The sequence below is a fragment of the Branchiostoma belcheri genome, unplaced genomic scaffold (assembly GCF_001625305.1).
Source record: "Branchiostoma belcheri isolate BF01 breed outbred unplaced genomic scaffold, Haploidv18h27 scaffold56, whole genome shotgun sequence".
NCBI lineage: Eukaryota > Metazoa > Chordata > Leptocardii > Amphioxiformes > Branchiostomatidae > Branchiostoma > Branchiostoma belcheri.
Window position 1 is genome coordinate 1,501,413 of NW_017804198.1, and position 20,461 is coordinate 1,521,873.

A 20,461-nucleotide genomic window follows, 5' to 3' on the forward strand; every position below is an offset into this window, starting at 1 on the left:
TTTGGGCATTAGTCATCACAATGGAATGCAGGGCATCAACCAATAGGCATGCAGCTTTCCTCTATTCTTCTTGCTGATTGGTTGTTGGGATTTAACTGAATTAACTGCATTCCATACTGGCAGTATATCTATATTCAAGTGTTTTGGTAGGTATTTCAAGCTTTCCTGCTCCAACATTGGAATGCTGGGCATGCACGCTTCTTTTTATTTTGAAAATCAACTGTTTGCATTATACAATTAAAAATCCTAACCAATAATGTAGGGAATAGCTATCCAACTGTTGTAGTCTTAGTTGTATGTTACTTCATACTATAGTTATATCAATGTAAAGCATTGTTTTCCCTTGTGTTTCTCATTCTTTCCCTGCCATGTCGTAAAATGTGGTGAAGCCATCGCTGTATTTGCTCCGAAGCAAATGTCGGCCTTTCTAGTTAAACATAGCTTATTCAAATAAGGACCTCATTTGCATAATTTATGAGCAAATGCTAGAATGGCATTTGTTGTTAAGATAAGACTGTCTTTTGGTGGAGAATATGATCAACTGATATAATTCATGGAAATGAGGATGCTATGTGTATAATCTGGGGGAATAATATATAATTTTTCAGTCATAAACATTAACATCATTTGGCGAAGGTATGCGATCGTGGAACTCTAGTTGAACCAATGTTCACGTTTGATACTTGTCTGATCCTGGACCACCAGGCGGCGCAGGCAGAAGACCTGTGACATAGGTTGTACACTTCTTCTAATCCAATTGGTCATGAAATCGCTACTCTGTTGACTTAGTAGTACATAAAAGAACATCCCCATCGAAAAGAAAATGAAAAAGCAGCCAGAGGACCAATATTCACCCATTCATTAAATTCGGCAGGTTGTTCTCTGCATGTCAATCATTAAAAAATCACGACATTTGTCATTCGTTATCTACACCATATACACTACAGAGAAAATCAGATCAAGTTTACAACCTACGCCTACGTTAACAAATGTGGGGTTGTGTGGCGTAGCGGTAGCATCTTCTGCCCGGAACCAAGAGGTCCCGGGTTCGAACCTCACCTGGTCACCGATCCTGTGCCCTTGGGAAAGGAACTTTACGCGACTTTCCTCACTTCACTCAGGTGTAAATGAGTACCTAGCTTCGGCTAGGGACGTCCCTCGGATAGGACGTTAAATGGAGGTCCCGTGTATGGGAGAGCCACACCCCACGCACATTAAAGAAACCACCACACCTTTCGAAAAAGAGTAGGGGCATGTTCCGGTGTGCGATGGTGCAAATACTTGTCTGATTGTTCACTACGGACTCCATGAAGAGTAGTGTGAAAGTCACAAACAAAACAGACAAACAAACAAACAAACATGTCAACTCTTTATCATTCTTTTACTTTTCCACAGCGTCTCCATTCAAGCAGTGCCAGAATGGTGGAACCCTGACCCCAGGGCCTGAAGATTCCGGACTTTACATCTGCGCATGTGCTGATGGATGGCATGGTGTATTCTGTAATCAGGGTAAGTACTTTATGAACTGTAATGAATGACTAAATAAATGAATGAATGGGTGGATGAATGAATGAATGATAATGTTTATAATTTTAACAATATTTTGTGCCAGGTATGCACAGTCCATATTGACTGTAGACCAGAGTGTAGTACTTGATATCACGGCTCATTTGATACAGTGTATACATTGTGACAAAATGTTTGCAAGATAAGGTCAATTTTTCACATTTAAGGCTGTTAATTGCTATAGAGTGCCATAAAAAGTGAAGCTACTTAGCAACAGTTGTGATCAAGATATGTTCCTCGGCTGTTCTTATCACCCACCTTATTTTGATCAATAAAAAAATCACCTTGATACTTAACTACATAACTTTGAAACAGAGTGTACCGGTACGTACGGTCCTGACTGTGGTATACCCTGTGGACATTGTTACGGGAATCAGATCTGTGACAGGTTCACCGGGAGATGTCCGACCGAAGGAACTTTAGTGTGTGCGGCTGGATACTATGGTGACAAATGTGATCGCGGTAAGAATTATTTTTGGATATATACAACATAAATACAAAGAAGAACTAATTTAGAGCGTTGTTTCTGTTATGTACAGTACCAGGCCATGTGTAATAACGTGGTAGGAGAAAGAAATATTACATTACCATATAGTCAAATTTACATGTACATTGTTACCTTCGCCAAGAAGGTTATGTTTTCAGAGGCGTTCGTGTGTGTGTCTGTGTGTGTGTGTGTGTGTCTGTGTGTGTGCGCGTGTGCGTGTGTGTGTGTGTTTGTGTGTGTGTGTGTGTGTGTGAACACGATAACTTGAGAAGGCTTTGATGAATTGCCTTGATATTTGGTATGTGGGGAAGTCTTGATGAGACCTCGAAATGAATAGATTTCGGGTAACCTGGCGGCTTGTTATGGTACTGCAGCGGAACTTCCGGTTTCCGATCTGGACATGCTAGGGTCATGATATTAGGGTGGCAAATGGCTCTTGTGTTCGGGAAGAAGTGACGTAAGTTTGGGCCACCTAGCAACTTGGGAACTCCAGGGTCGTTTCTTTGAAAATGTTTGAAGTAAGTTAACTCAAGAAACGGTTGACGGATTGTCGTTATGTAGGTAGCTTAAGTGATGCTTAACATAATGAAATGGCAACTCAGGATCTAATTTACATAATTAATGGCGAAATTCTATAAATCTGCTTCGTTCCATGATAGGACCATTCAAACTTACGACATATGTAATTAAGGGGAAGAGGACCCTTTGGGCAAATGTTAATTATGTAAATTTTGACCAAATTTGCATAATTAATGAGAAACTTTTATAATTCTATACTTTTGAAAGTCAGGTAAACATGGACATCATCAAACATAACTTATTCCAATGCGAACCTCATTTGCATAATTTATGAGGAAATGCTAGAATAGCTTTCTTTGTTAAAAATAAGACTGTCATTGGCTGTCAATATGAACAACTGATATATTTCATGCAAATGATGGTTTTATTTGCATAATCAATGAGAATGAACAATTTGTAATTCGTCGATCATAAAGGTTAACATTACATTTGTATTTGGCGAAGGTATGAGGTCGTGGAAGTTTTTTATTCATATCGAATTGACAGAATATCATGACATGATATGCTTGAATAATTCTCCAACATATGGTTCATAACCTGTCTTTCTACGTACGTCAATACGTTAATTTTAATTGATAAATCCAGGCGTAAAAAAAGACTGATGAAAAGTTTGCATACTTTTTCAGAGTGTCCAGACGGTTTGTATGGATCTGACTGTACCCAAACCTGTCACTGTGCAAACGGAGCAGACTGTAACAAGACGACTGGAGTCTGTAATGGGGAGTGTGTGGACTTCTGGACTGGGGAAACTTGTCAGAACCGTACAGGTGTTTAAATTACCATAATGATTGTTGGTCTTAGGGTATACCAAACATGCACATATAGAGCTATAGCTGGTTGTACAAAATTGTGTGCATGGTTTCATTTTACAAACACAATTTTTGTCTAGTAAAACCTTATACTATTTTTGGAAGATTTTTCAGACAGTTTCATTAAGTAACATTTCTGCTTTTAATTAGCGACTGTTTCGTACGAGGATCTCTTCACCAAGGAGGAAGGTCGCTACTTTGGCAGTACTTCTGACAACCACATAACAACGTACAGCAACATAGACGCAGAAGAGTGTGCTCGCCGCTGTTTGCAAGGTAACGGCAGTTATCACGGAGTCAACTCGACATGTCTGTCCTTCAACCATCGCCCTGCCGGATCGCCAGAGGGCGGCAGTGCACGGTGTTGGCTCCGTAGTTCTGACAAGGACACGGCGGCATCTCCTGGTCCTGAGTGGGACAGTTGGTCTGACCGAAATTACTACCAACGGAAACGTAGGTACACTAGTCTATACTTTTGTTTCACAAGGTTGTCAACATTTTTAATTCTGTTGTATGGTTATGATATTTTCAGACTAGAGACTCATTGTATGTCTTATATCACCTATTATCCATACATCGTCATTTTCACAATGGGTTTTGTTATCCTAACTGTCTGTTGCTTGCAGACATCCTGGCGCCCAAAGATTGTACTGACGTGTTCGCACTCGGGATTCAGTACAGTCATGTTTACACTATCGGCTACCCGCAACCATTCCAAGCCTACTGTGACATGGTCACTGATGGCGGTGGGTGGACGGTCATACAGCGGCGGCAGGACGGGTCCGTGCCGTTTGACAAGACTTGGACTGAGTACGAGCAGGGATTCGGCAATCCTACTGTAGAGTATTGGCTGGGATTAAAGAACGTCCACAGCCTGACGACACAGAAACAAAACGAGCTGTACGTGTACTTGGAAGACTGGGAAACGAACAGCCGATTTGCGCGGTACAGCACGTTTTCTGTGGGAAACACCAGCAGCAAGTACACGGCAACGATCAGTGGGTACAGCGGGACTGCAACTGATAGTTTGGACTCGTCTACTGATGATGGACGTCACAGCATCAACAACAGACAATTTTCTACAACAGACCAGGATAACGATGGTATCAGTACCGACTGTGCGGGTCAATACGGACAAGGAGGCTGGTGGTACACTCCAAGTTGTGGTTACGCCATGTTGAACGGACAGTATCTGACAGGCTGCTCAGTACCTTCAGCTTCATGCTCCAGTGCAGATGGAATCGTCTGGTACACTTGGAGGCGTTACCAGTATTCCTTGAAAAAAACGATCATGATGATTAGACCAGATAATTTTTCCGGTACGTGCTTAAAGTCGTACGTGTTTCAAATGTTTTAAGTAAATATTTCTTCAGGACGGAAATATTGTTTGGGATGGCTTACTTGGAACTCCAATAATTTATTATATATTAAATCTATTATATTGTGTCTACCAGAGCTTGGCAATTGATAGAACAGAACAACAATGCCTGTCATTGCACTTTGTTCTTACAGCCTCATCATTCAGACCGTGCCAGAATGGTGGAACCCTCAAGTCAGGACCTGTTGAGTCAGGACTATATATCTGCACATGTGCACACGGATGGTACGGTGCATTTTGTGACCAGGGTAGGTCATCTATCTTTTGAATACAATAAAATGGCGATGTTATGGTCTACTAGACAGTTTCATATATAAAGTAGCTGCATTCTGGCAGGTATAACTTATTGTTCACTAATCAACGCACCTTTTTTTGGAAATCCATCTACTCGTAACACTAAAACGCTGATAGTTTGGTAGTGTCACTGTGCCAGGAAAATATGTTGCATATCGTAACGTTCATTTACTTAGCTAATCCTTGATTTTATTTTAGTGTGGACACTGTTGGTAATACTGAAGAAATATCTGCAGCCATTTTGATGGAAAATAAGCTATTGTAGTCAAAGACGCTGTAACAGAATAGGTTTTGGTTTCTTACTGTCTTCAGAAAGTCCCAAAGACGTGACAATGAACGTAATCACAGTGAACTCTACAGCCCTCCACGTTACCTGGACGGTAGGAGTATCCGGTAACCTCACCATCATCGACTCCCAAGTACGCTACAAACAGAGTGACACAGAGGACTGGGGAGTCTGGGCGTCAACTGGAGCCTCCATTGGGAGCGGCGATGTCTACATTTACAACCTACGACCAGGAGCCATGTACGATGTTCAAGTGCGGGTGAACACCTCGTTAGGGTGGAGCGATCTTAGCACTGGGAGGGGAACTACAGACGAAACACGTAGGAAATCTTATCATCTCTAGATATTACTGTACACAACAATTAATAATGCATTCACGTGGAGCACGGCATCATTTGAATTTGCTGCCTAGTGCTCCACCGTGTATTGCTGTTGCAACCTGAATAGATACATATAGTGAAGTTGAATGTGGATACTATATCGGTTTAGTGTGTACCAGAGATAATGCTTCTAGGCCTCTGCATTTTGCATTTGCAGCTCCCGGTGTTCCCCGCAATTTGGCAGCCGTACCAACCTCACACAACTCTGTCCGCCTGACCTGGGGTCATCCGATAGAAACAAACGGGGAGATTCTCAACTACACAGTACAATATGGAGCGTCGGAGTCGTGCGTTGAAGATGCTTTTCTCCTTCAAGTTACGACGGACGACAGCAGCACCACTACTAATATTGGAGACCTAGACCCGTACACAAACTACGCATTCCGGGTGCGAGGGTCAAATAGTGCAGGAGAAGGCAACTTCAGCGACTGTTACATCACAAGGACGCTGGAATATTGTAAGTAGTGCACTAAAAAAGGCCCTTTCGAAATGAAGCAAGTCAACTATATATACGTATATATACGATATGATCAGAATTACGTCTTAATTCCTGCAAGAACTGAGAAATTCAAAAGATCTTTCCTGCCTACTTCCATTGTTTCCTGGAATAACTTGCCATTAACTACACGAGCATCAACATCAATTGCCATCTTTAAAAAAGAGTTGGAGACGTTTTATCACAGCCCTCACACTCAACCTCACTTTTTCTACGGTCCGAGAAACCCAGCTATCCACCTTACCAGACTCAGACTCAACCGCAGTCAGTTAAACTTTCACCTGTTCCAACATCAATGTGTGCCCAGTCATGCGTGCAAATGTGGTCACTCCAACGAAACAGCTGTACACTACTTCCTACACTGCCCACTGTACACTGACGAACGTATTGACATGTTATTATCTCTAACTAACATTCTGCCATTTGACACAAACAACGTCACCGACAACACTTTATGTTCAACCATTCTCAGGGGTAACCCCTCATTGTCGTTTGTCAACAATTGTAAAATATTTGATGTGGTTTTCAACTTTATTTTGCAGACAGGACGTTTTGTTTGATTTAGTTGATTCATTTTACACACCAGCTCATTATGTACCCTTGTCATTTCTTCTTATTATTATTATTACTACTTTGTTTTATTGTTTCCTTTTATGTGTGAGGAGAGGGCTGAGATAAGTTTTATAACTTTTTGCCTCATCCTCGGAAAATAAATGTGAATAAAATAAAATATATACGTTTGTTAACACCCATGGAGGATGATCACAGTGATCACAGAAACGATCATCCAAGGTAATTCTTAATATACAAAACAACAGTCCTATATGCATAACATCCGAAGTTTATAAATCTTCAAAGAATAATTGCGATTGCTACTAATAATAGATAAACTGTCAGTCTTATGCACTTCTAATCATTAAGGCCTTACTTGATATAAGTTAACTGAAGTTCCCCCATCGATCAGGAAAAGGTCTAGGGACTAGGTAGGTAGGTAACTGAAGACATTTAGAGATGATTGTCAGGAAAGAAATTATGGTCCATCGTTGTGTGTAACTGCTTCGTAACAGCATTTGTAGAAACAATAGTGGTGCGTTAGCATTCCATTGTAAACCGATATAACTTAAATGTTATGATTCCCTTCTAGATCAACCTGTTTCTGCAATCGTTGGCGGCAGTGTGGCTGCTGTACTGGTGGCTATTCTTGTGACAGTAGGGATAGTGTGTCATAGGTAAGTACGTAAAGCCTCTATTGACATTATAGATGGAAAACGTAATCTATTGTTTTGTGTCATGGCTAATTATATGCACTATTTGTGCAACGACTGATGTGACCATTTGTATGTTAAAAATATCTAAAGACAATTTTCTGGTCATTCTTTTAATGTAGTAAATGGAATAGCATTCGAGTCGGGGGTGTGTCCACGCCGGCGCCGTGTACCCATGCACATTCGCCGGCGATTTTGTGATGGCTTACACGAACGCTACGCCGAAATGTGGCTGTCGCTGACGAAAAATGGTTGCTTGTTTTGAATCATAGACTGGTTCTAGCTATTTGTTGGTGGTACCAAGCCTCACTTTGTTTGGTTTTGTGCTAAATTAAATGCTGCAAGCATGAAATACTGACGAAAAAATGCTATGAAATGTCACTAAATGTCAATTATCAGATTTACTCATACATAATGCTTTTAGTATTGCACCCCTGAAATTGACTGGATGCTTTAAAGGAAAAGGAACGCCCAAGACGACCAGGACCCCTCAGGTCCTCAGATAGACCTGGCGATAATGACGGAAAACGAACCGTCCATTCATGAATCAGCTGAGAGTCCTACAGCAATTGAGGAGGACATTTCACCTTATGAATCGGTAATAAACTTTACTGCACATGTCAAGTTCTTCCCTTTTGCATTTTACAACCGATCTTGATGTTAACATTTCACGGCTTGTATACTTAGGGCTGTTACTATTAAACTGAAATGGTTACGTTATAAATATACATTGCAAGTCACCGATCGATACCCTTTTTGGTGATCAATATTGTAGGTATATATAATGTCTTTCATTATCTATAGTCAAGAGTATCAGAAATCAGAGTAGCATGTCTGTCCCAACTTAAGTCTGGCAGACGTTAACGACGCTTTTCATGTATGACAGGCTGTTTACAGCATCATAGACCTTGTCACCGTTGACGACGTAGTGGAATTCCTCAAAGCCAAGGGATTTGGCCAGTATGCTGCGGAATTTAGGCGTAAGTTCAGTTATACTTATAATTATATTGCCTAGGGGAAACAAAAGAAACCTGTGTCGCTGCAGCTACAAAAAGTGTTTAATGGCAAGATTCGATCTCTTACTGTGCATTTTAGTTCGGCAGATTGGGTTTATTTGTAGCTTGGCAACGGTCTTGAAACAGACGTTGATGCAGACCAAACAAAAGTTGTTGTTTGGGTTTAGATGATCCGATGCCACTGGAAGACAGGTGAAAAATATCCAGACTATGCATAATGTACAAAATGAGCAATAAACTGATGCAATTACCTAGTACCAGCTCAAAAAAAAGAACAAGTAATATTCATGCCTTCAAGTTATGAACCAAGGATTGTGGTGTTCAAAAACACATATTTCCCTAGAGCTGTCTTCTGGGAATCTTCACTTAATTAAGCTTTTTAACAAAGTTTGGGTTTAGGTGTTCGAACGCTAGGTGTAACAAGTTCGAAGTAGCCAGCTGCCGCCGCGCCGCGTGCCTGCCAAGCTGGCGTGTCACGCCGAGAGGCGGTTATACCGGCTATACAGATACAGCTGTTGATGTGATTGTCTTCAGGACACAAAGTAGACGGAGAAGGAGCCATGTCCCTGACCAGCGAAATGCTCGGGGAGCTCGTTCCAGAGATCGGACCGAGGGCAAAACTACAGAAGGCCCTTCAAGAGCTGAAGGACAATCAGGTATGGCTTCTTTACCTCATCGAAAGAACAATTTTGGGATTGCATTGTTTTTCACACGATGCCATATATATCTATTGTTCTTCAAACAGTAAGGAAGTTAAACATGGAAGTATTTTAATTTGTTCCGACACAAATTTTACGTTGAAGGTGGGTTTGGGCTTGACTGTCAGTAAGAATAAAACGAAAGAAAACACTTCCTTCTTGCAGATGAGCCGGAAAATTGGCTCGTACGCACTAATTTGTTTGCTATCATTTGACTTCTAGGAGTCCGCTGAGAGCGGCAGACCACACCACCCTGGCTGGGAAATCCCCCGCTCCAGCCTGAAGCTCGGTAAAATCCTGGGGAAGGGACAGTTTGGGGAGGTCCGTATGGGGGAGCTGAGGAAGAGAGGCGTTACCCAGACTGTGGCAGTCAAGACACTGAAAGGTGCATTTTATACATGTCGCACATTTAACAAATCTATTAAGCATTCAGCAGAAAATATGCCAAATGTAAATAATGAATCATTAGAGGTCTAAAATTTACCTGGGGATAAACCCTTGGTTTTTCATTGAGCATTTTGTATCTAAGCTCACATCTATAAAAGGTCATGATCCATGAATTATAGTTAAAGAGTTTGACTTGTTCCAACACAAGGAAGAAACTCACCATAAATTTTCGGCTGATCCCGTCAACCTTCATCAGATTTTGTGATGCAGTCGCTGACTTTCCGGAAGTCGGAAACGTGATGACGTCAGGAGTGCATCAAAAGTGGTTGATGGGCCCTGATGTAGACTGCCTCCTTCACGCCTCTCACAAAGTAATCCTGCTCCGTATCTAGAATGCGCACCTTGTCCAATGTAACTTTATGTCCGGGGGGACTCGATGTGTATGTATTGCGACACTTCCGATGTGTTTGAACTAGGGCGCCTGTGTTCCAAAAATCTAGTCTTGAGAGACCGTTCTGTTTCCCCTATGCATGTCTCTGGGCAAGGTCCTCTGATATTTTGACCTGCGCACCGAATGTGGTAAATCACGCCACACTTTTGTTCTTTGGGGGTTCTGTCTTTGGGGGCCACTAATAGCTGTCTTAACGTACGGGTCGGTTTGAAACACGTTTTTAAGCCATGCGTCCCGAAGATTCTCCGTAAAGCTTCAGAGGTGTTCTTAACATAGGGTAGAACTAGGGAGGCACGCGTCTGTGGATCTGAATATAACCCATGCATTCAGGCATAGAACTACTCTCCAAGCAGAGGTTGTTGGGGAAGGCGGACAAAAACCGGGCGCATGATAAAGAATGTTTAAATTATGGTGAGTTTCTTCCTTGTGTTGGAACAAGTCAAACTCTTTAACTATGGATTCTACCAACACAGATGAGCTTTCATTCGAATCCATGAATTATGATAGTGTGCTACTGTCTGTTATACAGTAATGTAAGAATTATGAATATGTAATTAGCACATGTCATCTTGGAAGTTGTTATGTTTTCTCAGCATCTGCAGAGGAAAAGGACAAAGAGGACCTCTTTGGAGAACTGGACATACTGGTCACAGTTGGTCGTCATGACAACGTCATCAGTCTGGTCGGCGCATGCACGGTAGAAGGTAAAAACTTCCACCTCGTTTCATTCTTGTATTTACGTAATGTCATTTTCATATTCAACAAAGAACTATAGCTTTCCAATTTTTTCATCCCGGGGACAAATAAATGACAAACTGAACATTTAAAGACAAAGTAGCTCAAAATATGCGTTCATGCACGAGTGACATGAATGTAACACAATGGTTGACGTGTTACATCTCTATTAAACTATCTTGTCTAAATGTTTACTCGTCAAAACAATCCGCCTCAGGCCCGCTGACACTTGTTGTTGAGTTCGCACCCAACGGACGTCTGAAGGACTGGCTGAGAAACAACCGTCCTAAGGAGCTGAAGCAAAAGGACATCAACATCGGCACCTCCAGGATTCTGTTGCCGATGGAACAACTGATCACGTTTGGTATAGACATAGCAAATGGGATGAGTCACCTGGCTGCCATGCAGGTACACATGTATAGAGCATTTTATTGTGTCACGGGGCTGTGATTTGTAGATACGCTCAATAAGGCTATAGGGTAGTAGCGTGACCTTATACTGCAATTATTTTTTTTTATTTACAAATATCAACAAGGACAATACAAGACAAGGTGGTGAGGTACTCTAGCTATAGCTAATTTTAGCCTCACCACCAAACATAGAATACAATTACAGTACATAACAAAAAACAGAGAACAGCAAATGGGTGGGATGGGTCGTTAAATAGTACAAAGAAATGTTTAGTAGGCTATATAATAAATCAATCGAGTACAAACCGTTTGGTGTCAACAATATAAGTTTGAGTGGTTAGCAAGATATTACAGTTTGTATCATAGTATAAATCAGGTAATCCTCTAAGTAAAATATCACATAACAATTGTTCAGACATATTGAAAACATCAAAATCAAAGCCTACCAAATTCTGGAGATTGCTGAGTAGGGTGACTCTTTGTTGATTATATAAAGGGCAGTGTAAAAGAAAATGTATGACACTCTCACAACGAGACCCGCAGATACAAGCAGCACTAGGGGCTAAATTTCTTAAGAATAAGCTGTGGTTAAGACTACAGGTCCCGATGCGGAGACGCGTGAGTAATGCGCAGGTGTACCTGGGGCCGATGCTAAAATGTCGGTAAAAAGGGCAACGTACTGACTTTACTAAGTACTTCTTATACAATGAAAGATTCAGAGATCGAACAGCTACATCAAGACCATTCCAGTGATGCGTAGCATATGGAATGAAAGACTTTTTATACCTAGTTGTAAGACAAAGCGGTAGCCGTACTGCAATTATTGCATTATTTTATTGATGACAGCCTCTGAAGACCTCCAAAGAAGTGCGCGCAAGTGAATAAAAAAAATTCCAGCCGAAACTTTCTGCGAAATTGCAGGATTTGCGGTAGTAGATAGCGACTTCTACGGCAAGCCGCTATTCCTATTGTCGCTAGCTACTATGGAGAATGGCACCCAGGTCAGAGAGTCGTCGGAAGTGATTTTTAGAACAGCTGAAAAACAGTGCGCGCGTGGATGTCATCCATAAAATTAAATCAGTGTGGCTTAATATATAGTAACATTTTTATAATAACAGCATTTCAAGAGGCGTACAACTGTAGATTCCAACGCATGTTATGTTAATCCGGGGATAGAATAGAACTAAGCGACCATGTTGAAATAGAAAAAGGACGGGGTGTCCTTTTTTTATTGTACAATGTAATTTATTTATCCAGGATAAAATGCACTCGGTTAAACTCCACTAATACAAGATGAGGCGACTAGCATCCTATGTTTTTCCATGTGGGACCCTTTCATGACACGTCTTATTTCGTCCCTCCAGTGCGTCCACCGTGACCTTGCCGCCAGGAACGTTCTCCTTGGGAAGGACCTGACGGCCAAGATATCAGACTTTGGTCTGTCACGGGATATCTACGAGGAGTCTGAGTACGTCAAGAGCACACAGGTAGATTTACGTGCATTCCATCTACAATAACAAGTGGGATCGTGTGGTGTAGCGGCAGAGTGCTCGACTCGGAACCAAGAGGTCCCGGGTTCGAGTCCTGACATACCACCGATCTTGGCAAAGGCACTTTCCTCACTTCGCTCAGGTGAAAATGAGTATTGCATTGTCCCGTGTTGGTGGCGGCATTAATATAAGTTGTAAAACCTTGAGTGTACCGTCACCACGTCTTGTGAGTACATGTTGGAATATTTTTAAAAAATAAGAAGAACAAACATATACAGCAAGTCCCCTTCTCCATGTATGGGAATTCAAGTTACTCCATAAATCTTGCCAAAACCCACATCAGCATCTGCTTACATTTGATGTTGCTATTGAGCACCTGACCCAAACAAAACACGAATTGCAACCGGTGTCGATACATTTTTATTAAACCCATTTATTAACCACTATGGACCAAGCAGTATCATATGTTTGATATTTCTCCCAAAGCAATGCTATAAAGACATCATTGTATAAACATGTGACTATTTCTAAGCTTGTAAGCGAGGAGGTGATAGTATCATGTCCATAACTTACGTATACCATTGTTGCTTATAAACCTGCAATTCTCCTGCAGTCTTTCAGTGTCACTGACGAAAGGTAGTGGATGCTACCTGCATGAAACGTCTGACCGTTTCCAAAATCACATCCAGATGCTTGAGTAAATGCTTTTTGGCGTATACAGACTTGATTATTTATCACATTTATTTAATACGTATTTTTCTTATATGGAAAAAAATGAGATAAGGACATGTTATCTCATTTTTTTTCATATAGAGTTTGTATGGACTTCTTATTATATGGAAAAAAATGAGATAAGGACATGTTATCTCATTTTTTTTCATATAGAGTTTGTATGGACTTCTTATATGTGATATAGAGTTTTGATATGGAAAAAAAGGGGATAACTATTGGAGAAAGAAATATCACGAGTTTTTTAATTATCACGTTTTCCAGTGAAAACAAATTTACGTACTAAATAAATGAGATAAAAAGCTAAGTCTGCGTATACTATTGTTGATTTGTATGAACTTTCGCCGCCAAGCACAATGAATATGTCTTGGAGTAATGATGCGATGTCGAAGTCATTTGCTGAACATAAAGCCAACAATGTAATGTGTTCTGAGTTTATCTTAACATCCCCTTTTCCCGTTCAGAGCCAGCTTCCCGTCCGATGGGTGGCATACGAGTCCCTGTTCTATCAGGTGTACACCACCCAAAGCGATGTGTATGTATTGTACATACATTATATGGCAGTTTTAGTCATCTGCTCACAGTTAACACTCAAGTAACCTCCTTGTCCTTGTCCTAATACATGTCCTTGTTTATATTACTGTAACAGTAGTTGACTTTTCCACGTTTCAGATGGTCCTTTGGAATCCTTCTGTGGGAGATTATGACAATGGGTAAGAGTGCCGTATGTAACGGGAGGGGTCCTAATTCCGACCTATGTTCCATTGATAATAGTTTATCTTACCAAAAACCCGCGCAACATGAGCTATAATATTGACAGATAAAAGATCACAACGATTAAAGCTTCACAGCTGTATATTTCACTTCAGTGTAGCGCCTTACACCCAAGCGTAATGGTTCACGAAACTTACGGCAGGATTTTGGTCATTTTGCCGGTGGAACGTTCTATCGCAATAGGGGTGCCCTAATTCCGACCTAGTGTTTAACACAGGTCGATCTGAGAAGAGAGTTTAGAAATTAGAATACACAAATTATGACTAAAACAATCTACAACTGTTTTTCTGGCACAAACAAGTCATCTTTTTATGATTACGCGACTTGCTCCAAAATGGCTGTTTGAAAAGCAAAACCTGCATTTTTGACACGCTCGTCAACCCCCGAACAAGAGTCGAATTTAAACAGATTTTTCACTCATCTGTTGTCAGGGTGTACGAACTAAAACAAACTTTGTGAGATTAACGATATCAACACAAAATCTTGGTCCATTCTTGTGGTTATTTTTAGGCACGTGCTCCCATGCATAACGCCGCAACAAGGATTTTTCAAACTAGTTCGGTATTAGGGATGGGTCGGAATTTGGGCACCCCCCGTTATAGTTTGATGCAATCTTTAAACAATGGACCTTTCCTGATCGAACACGTCGAACCCTCCTGCTCTATTTCGAACACCTCGGTCAAAATCAGCGCGGGGAATCTAAGAGCAGCAAAATGAGTTGATGTCTACTTGATAAATACTCCTTGTTTTACCGGTGAAATTGACTTTGTGACATCGGAGGGAATTTCAAGTTAACCAAAGACGTTTTGTCATTCTTGTGTTTGTTTATGAAGCCCTCATAATTGTTTATGTCCATGTTTTCGTGCTTATGTTTCTACTTGTATCACGAAGCCCTTTATAAGTTGCGCCCTTCCTCGTGACCACCCGAACTGTTTTTTTCTCATTTCGTTTTTTTTCCTGGTTTGTATGTAGCTGCGATGCATGCAGCAAATGCCGTGGAAAACCTGTCACAGATAAACGTACTCTGCGTAACACATGCATCGGCTGTTTGTCAGCCTACCATGTCACGTGATGTTATGCGACGCATCCCGCGTCCGCATTGAGCGAAAACATTTTGCTCTCATTAAACTAACCTTGTCTCCTCCTCAAATAAGTTTTACTCTGTGGATGTGTACTTCAATGAAGATAGCGTGACCCTTTTTTGTGGATGCTGAGAGAGTTTTCGCTGCCAAAACCTCGACCCTATAGTTGAGCGGCAAAACCGACATTCTGCCGGCGGCGGCCTGCGCGGTCCTTCACGGGCTGATTTTGACCGAAGTAGAACAGGGGACGGGGCTTATGGTGTTCGACCGGAAAGGTCCATTGAGGAACATTAGAACGTATACTTGACACAGGTTCTACATGTATTTATTCCGTCAAAATTTCTCACGTCAACAGCTGATAAATATGGTATTACATTTTTTAATCATTGACTTAACCATGATACCAAAGCTGTTCTTTGACAGTTCGTCCGTGAGTAAACACATATTTTGAATGTATTCGCGGTCTATGCCCACAAAAGCGATGTTTACTACATACAAAAAAATTAATAAACGCTTTATTTTCTTCTTCCAGGTAAACAACCGTACGGCCGGATGACAGGCAAAGAGCTCATGAAGCTTCTCCCAAGTGGCTACAGGCTGGAGAAACCCGCTCTGTGTCCCCAAGATGTGTACGTTTGCAGCCTTGCATATTTTTTATTGATTTATTTTTATTTATTGAAATTGCAAGAGTGCAATTGCTAGTGTTGTGTCCCGCACATAGAAACGAATGTAGACAGGACAGACAATACTAATTTTCACTTGAGTCTAGTGGGGAAAGTCGTGTAAAGTGCCTTTCCCAAGGGCACAAGATCGGTGGCATGTCGGGACTCGAACCCGGGACCTCTTGATTCCGAGTCGCGCACGCTGCCGTTGCACCACACGACCCCACCCGTCGTCATCAGCTCTTTTGTGTAACTTGACGGAATTCCGAGACGCTTTACGTTTTCTTTTTATTTACTGACCGATACAGATACACATTGAACACCGACGCCTCTTGAAACATTTCTGTACCCAACAGTTACGAGGTGATGAAGAGCTGCTGGGAAACTCTTCCTGAGAACAGACCAACTTTTCCAGAGCTGAAGGCAACTCTGGATCGGATCATTCAAGATCACAAGGTAAAGTTTTACATAGAAGGTTTTATATTTGTTTTTATGTTCAAGATCACAAGGTAAAGTTTTACATAGAAGGTTTTATATTTGTTTTTATGTTCAAGATCACAAGGTAAAGTTTTACATAGAAGGTTTTATATTTGTTTTTATGTTCAAGATCACAAGGTAAAGTTTTATATAGAAGGTTTTATATTTGTTTTTATGTTCAAGATCACAAGGTAAAGTTTTATATAGAAGGTTTTATATTTGTTTTTATGTTCAAGATCACAAGGTAAAGTTTTATATAAGATGTTTGAATTTTTCATGGTCAAGATCACACGAGGTAACGTTTTATATAAATGCATTAACTTTATCAATTTAAAGGCTAAGTAAGAATGGTCTTCTTCAGAAATATCCCATTTCCAATCTCTATTTACCGGATCACTGAGATCAAAGAGTGTTTTTTTACTTTCGCAGACATATGCATCATTGCTGAATTAGGAAACCACACATGGGAAGAGCGGGAAAGAGGAAATTTTTTCTGCCAAGAGGGAAACATTATATTTTCTCATTTTGTAGATACATTAGGACCAGAATACAACCTTTGTTAATTATGTATCTAGGAATATCACGCGTACGGAATTTAGTTTCACTGAACGAAACCGTACATTGCTTATAGAACATTTTAATAATAAGAATGATGTATATATCAATGCATGGATGTATTCTGTAAAAGTGCAACATTGCATAAGAATATATTAAGGATAACTAACTGCAAGACATTAATCAAGAAAAAAAGAATAAATTGCTTACATTCATATTTGTAGCCTCCAATGGCCTGGTAACATATAGCATATACAACCAGGTAATATATGATAGAATTCCATGTCACATTGACGTATTAATACATGCTTTACATCAGGACGTATTAATTATTACGTTATTCTGTCACGTTAACCTGTTAATTGGATATTTTAAAATTTGTTAACATTGCAAGTTGGTTATGCTATTCAGAAATAAACTCTTGTAGCAAGGAAGCAAGCCGAGAAGTTTCATTCATTTTCATTTATTTATTTTACCAGCAGAATACACTCAGGTTACATTAAAAAACCTGTTTTTCAGGTAGTGCTGGGCATACAAGTACAAATACTGACAAACATTATACATTACAAGAAACAGACATAATCCAAAATGACATACAGTATAACAAAGGAACTCATTCATTTTCCACTATACATTCATGACATTACAATCCCTGACTGAATTGTACCAGCCCCACTGTCTGACGTTGCTTAAGTGACAAGTTATTCCACAGTTGGGGGCCGTAGAATTTTAAGCTCCCCTTGTAGCCGTTCAAACTTGCTACAGGGCAGTTCAACAGATAAGGGTCCCAGTCCGCAAACAGTTTGACAGCCGTGCGAGTTCGAGCTCTTATGATCGGTGGAGACTTCCACCTGAACATGTCAGAGATGTACAATGGAGCTTTACCTCGCACAGCTTTGAAAACTGAAAGAAGACTGAGTTTTTCTGTTCGATGTCTCAGAGACACCATCCCTGCCTCCGCTAACAGTTTGTCAACTGGGACATGATCTCGAAGTTAATAACTTACATTCAAACGTACATATGAAACAGAACAATATTTTGGATAATACAAAAGCTTTGTCATCGCCGAGCCAGGACTAACCTAAGGATTAGCTATCTCTCATTACAAATTGAAGTTGGCAGGTACAACTAGACCCCTGTAAAGGACAGAATTTGTACTGTCTGTATTTTATGTTAGAAAGTAATTCTTTTAAAAAATGGTATTGACGGGGAGCCCCCTCGATAAACCCTTAGGTTTCATGGGGCACGGTTTCACGGACACATTATTTGACCATTACTGCTTTTTAAGTTGCTGCCACGTAAAAGTTGGTATTGCATATAAAAAAAGAAATATCACTCCGTAATCCATGACCAGGCGAAGTCACATTGAAATCACATTGCGTTCAGACGCAAATCGCGATGCGGGGAAACCGATTCGAAACCACCTCTAGAAGTGGCTTGGGATCGAGGCGCTTTCAATGTGATTTCGGAGCGTTCAGATGGAGCCACTTGAAACCGGCTTCGGGGTAAACCACATGTAAACCGCCTTGGGTGATTCCGTTTAGACACGGCCAAAGAATGTGGCATCAGTGGTATTATTTTTCACAACTAGAAAGACCGACATTTGCTTTCGAGCAAATACAGCGATGGCTTCACCACACATTTTACGACATGGCAGGGAAAGAGTGAGAAACACAAGGGAAAACAATGCTTTACATTGATATAACTATAGTATGAAGTAACATACAACTAAGACTACTGTAACAGTTGGAAAGCTATTCCTACATTATTGGTTAGGATTTTTAATTGCATAATGCTGTTGATTTTCAAGATAAAAAGAAGCGTTCATTCCTCGCATTACAATGCTGGAGGAGGAAAGCTTGAAATACCTACCAAAACACAAGTTGAATACATGTACAGTTCATACTGTCAGTATGGAATGGCTCTGTGCAGGTGTTAATGAAGTTAACCCAGTCAAATCCCAACAGCCAATCAACAAGGAGAAATAGAGGAAAGCTGCATGACTATTGGTCGATGCCCTGCATTCCATTGTGATGACTCATGCCCAAATATGGTAAACACTGCACACTAACACAGTAATACATTTGCTATAACACAGCCAAAAAGCTCAAATAAAAACATGCTAAAAGCCTTTATCACAAAAATGAAAAAAAAAACCGCCTGGGGGTTTTTGCCCACTGTACATCCATACCAAATTTCAGGTCCTTAGGCCCCAAAATGAAGAAGCTGAATCCATTTAAAGAAATGGCAGGAGAAGAAACATGAGGAAAAACAATATGGTTTTGTGCTGAAGCCATAGTTAGTGTTATTTCCAGCATAATGCATATAGGACATGTTTGTGTTCAGTGTACATGTTGATATTGATGGTGAGTGTAGATATTACGGAGGGAGCAACGGGACAGTTACTGGCCTATTCACAACTTAGGCAGGCAGGCAGGCAGATATTACATGTATGGGTTACTAATAAGGTATGGGTGAGGAAATCAACCCGAAATGTTGATTCATAAAAACATGCTCAAGTGCAGGTCGTTATCTGTAAAAGCGTCAAGAGATGACAAATGCACGTTGAAATTTTATTGATTTTATTTATAAAGCATTTCATGCAAAGTTTGATCATGTACCCAAACAGGAACACAATTATATATAACTTAATAATGATAATTTAACACCAGGCATGCCGCACACAGACGCACAAACACACACACACACGCACGTGCACGCACACACACATGCACACACACGCACGCACACATGCTCGCAAACATACGCAAGCACGCACACACACACACACACACACACGCACTTTTAGACATAGGTCAATAGGTATATCTAAATTGAAATGCATACAGACATGATCAAAGATATGCACACCCACTCACGCCCGCATATGCACAGATCTATACAGATTCCAACACGTACATGCATATACAAATACACATGCACACACATACACATGAATTCAGACACAAAAAGACGTGTATACACACATTCACACAAAACACGCACAGATACACCAGACACTCAAAACAGGCACGTACACACACACACACACACACACACACATATATATATATATTAGCTATATAGACACACATACACACACATACGTACACAAACACAAAGGCACACATATACACACAAATACACAGGAACAAGATTGCACACATACATTGTACTTTGTACAATACTGTATGTATACACTCATACAAACACACACACACATGCATACATACATAAATACATACACAAGCCTACATACATACATACATATTACACACATGTTAATACACATGTACACACACACGCACAACGTTACATGCACACACACGGACATACTGTCACAAAATAATGTAACATTACAGAATATAAACATATCAACATAAAAGTAATTAAGTTACATTGCTATACAATTTTACAAAGTAACCCATCAACATTACATTTTGCCAAAATTGGAC

The 20,461-nt window shown here is 40.5% G+C and overlaps 3 protein-coding genes across 3 annotated transcripts in view; all 3 read left to right on the forward strand.

Annotated features, from left to right (window-relative positions):
* The window catches only part of LOC109481507, a 13,299-nt gene extending 11,761 nt beyond the window's left edge, over positions 1–1,538 (forward strand). The window contains exon 9 of the mRNA XM_019784084.1: positions 1,396–1,538. Coding sequence (XP_019639643.1) covers positions 1,396–1,538 — 143 coding nt within the window. The remainder of the gene's footprint in view (positions 1–1,395) is intronic.
* A 1,878-nt stretch (positions 1,539–3,416) lies between these two features.
* Positions 3,417–5,996, forward strand: LOC109481508 (fibrinogen-like protein 1). Its single transcript, XM_019784085.1, has 6 exons — positions 3,417–3,426; positions 3,592–3,717; positions 4,068–4,760; positions 4,954–5,067; positions 5,426–5,658; positions 5,937–5,996. Exons 1-6 carry the CDS (start codon positions 3,417–3,419, stop codon positions 5,994–5,996), a joined length of 1,236 nt encoding a protein of 411 aa, XP_019639644.1.
* Positions 5,997–6,010: 14 nt separating this feature from the next.
* LOC109481583 (fibroblast growth factor receptor 1-like) lies at positions 6,011–17,074 on the forward strand. The gene is made up of 13 exons (XM_019784176.1): positions 6,011–6,236; positions 7,420–7,504; positions 8,000–8,138; positions 8,427–8,520; positions 9,091–9,212; positions 9,477–9,639; positions 10,686–10,796; positions 11,045–11,235; positions 12,602–12,724; positions 13,921–14,008; positions 15,833–15,947; positions 16,331–16,430; positions 16,881–17,074. Exons 3-13 carry the CDS (start codon positions 8,058–8,060, stop codon positions 16,902–16,904), a joined length of 1,212 nt encoding a protein of 403 aa, XP_019639735.1. The 5' UTR covers positions 6,011–6,236; positions 7,420–7,504; positions 8,000–8,057; the 3' UTR covers positions 16,905–17,074.
* The last annotated feature ends 3,387 nt before the right edge of the window (positions 17,075–20,461 follow it).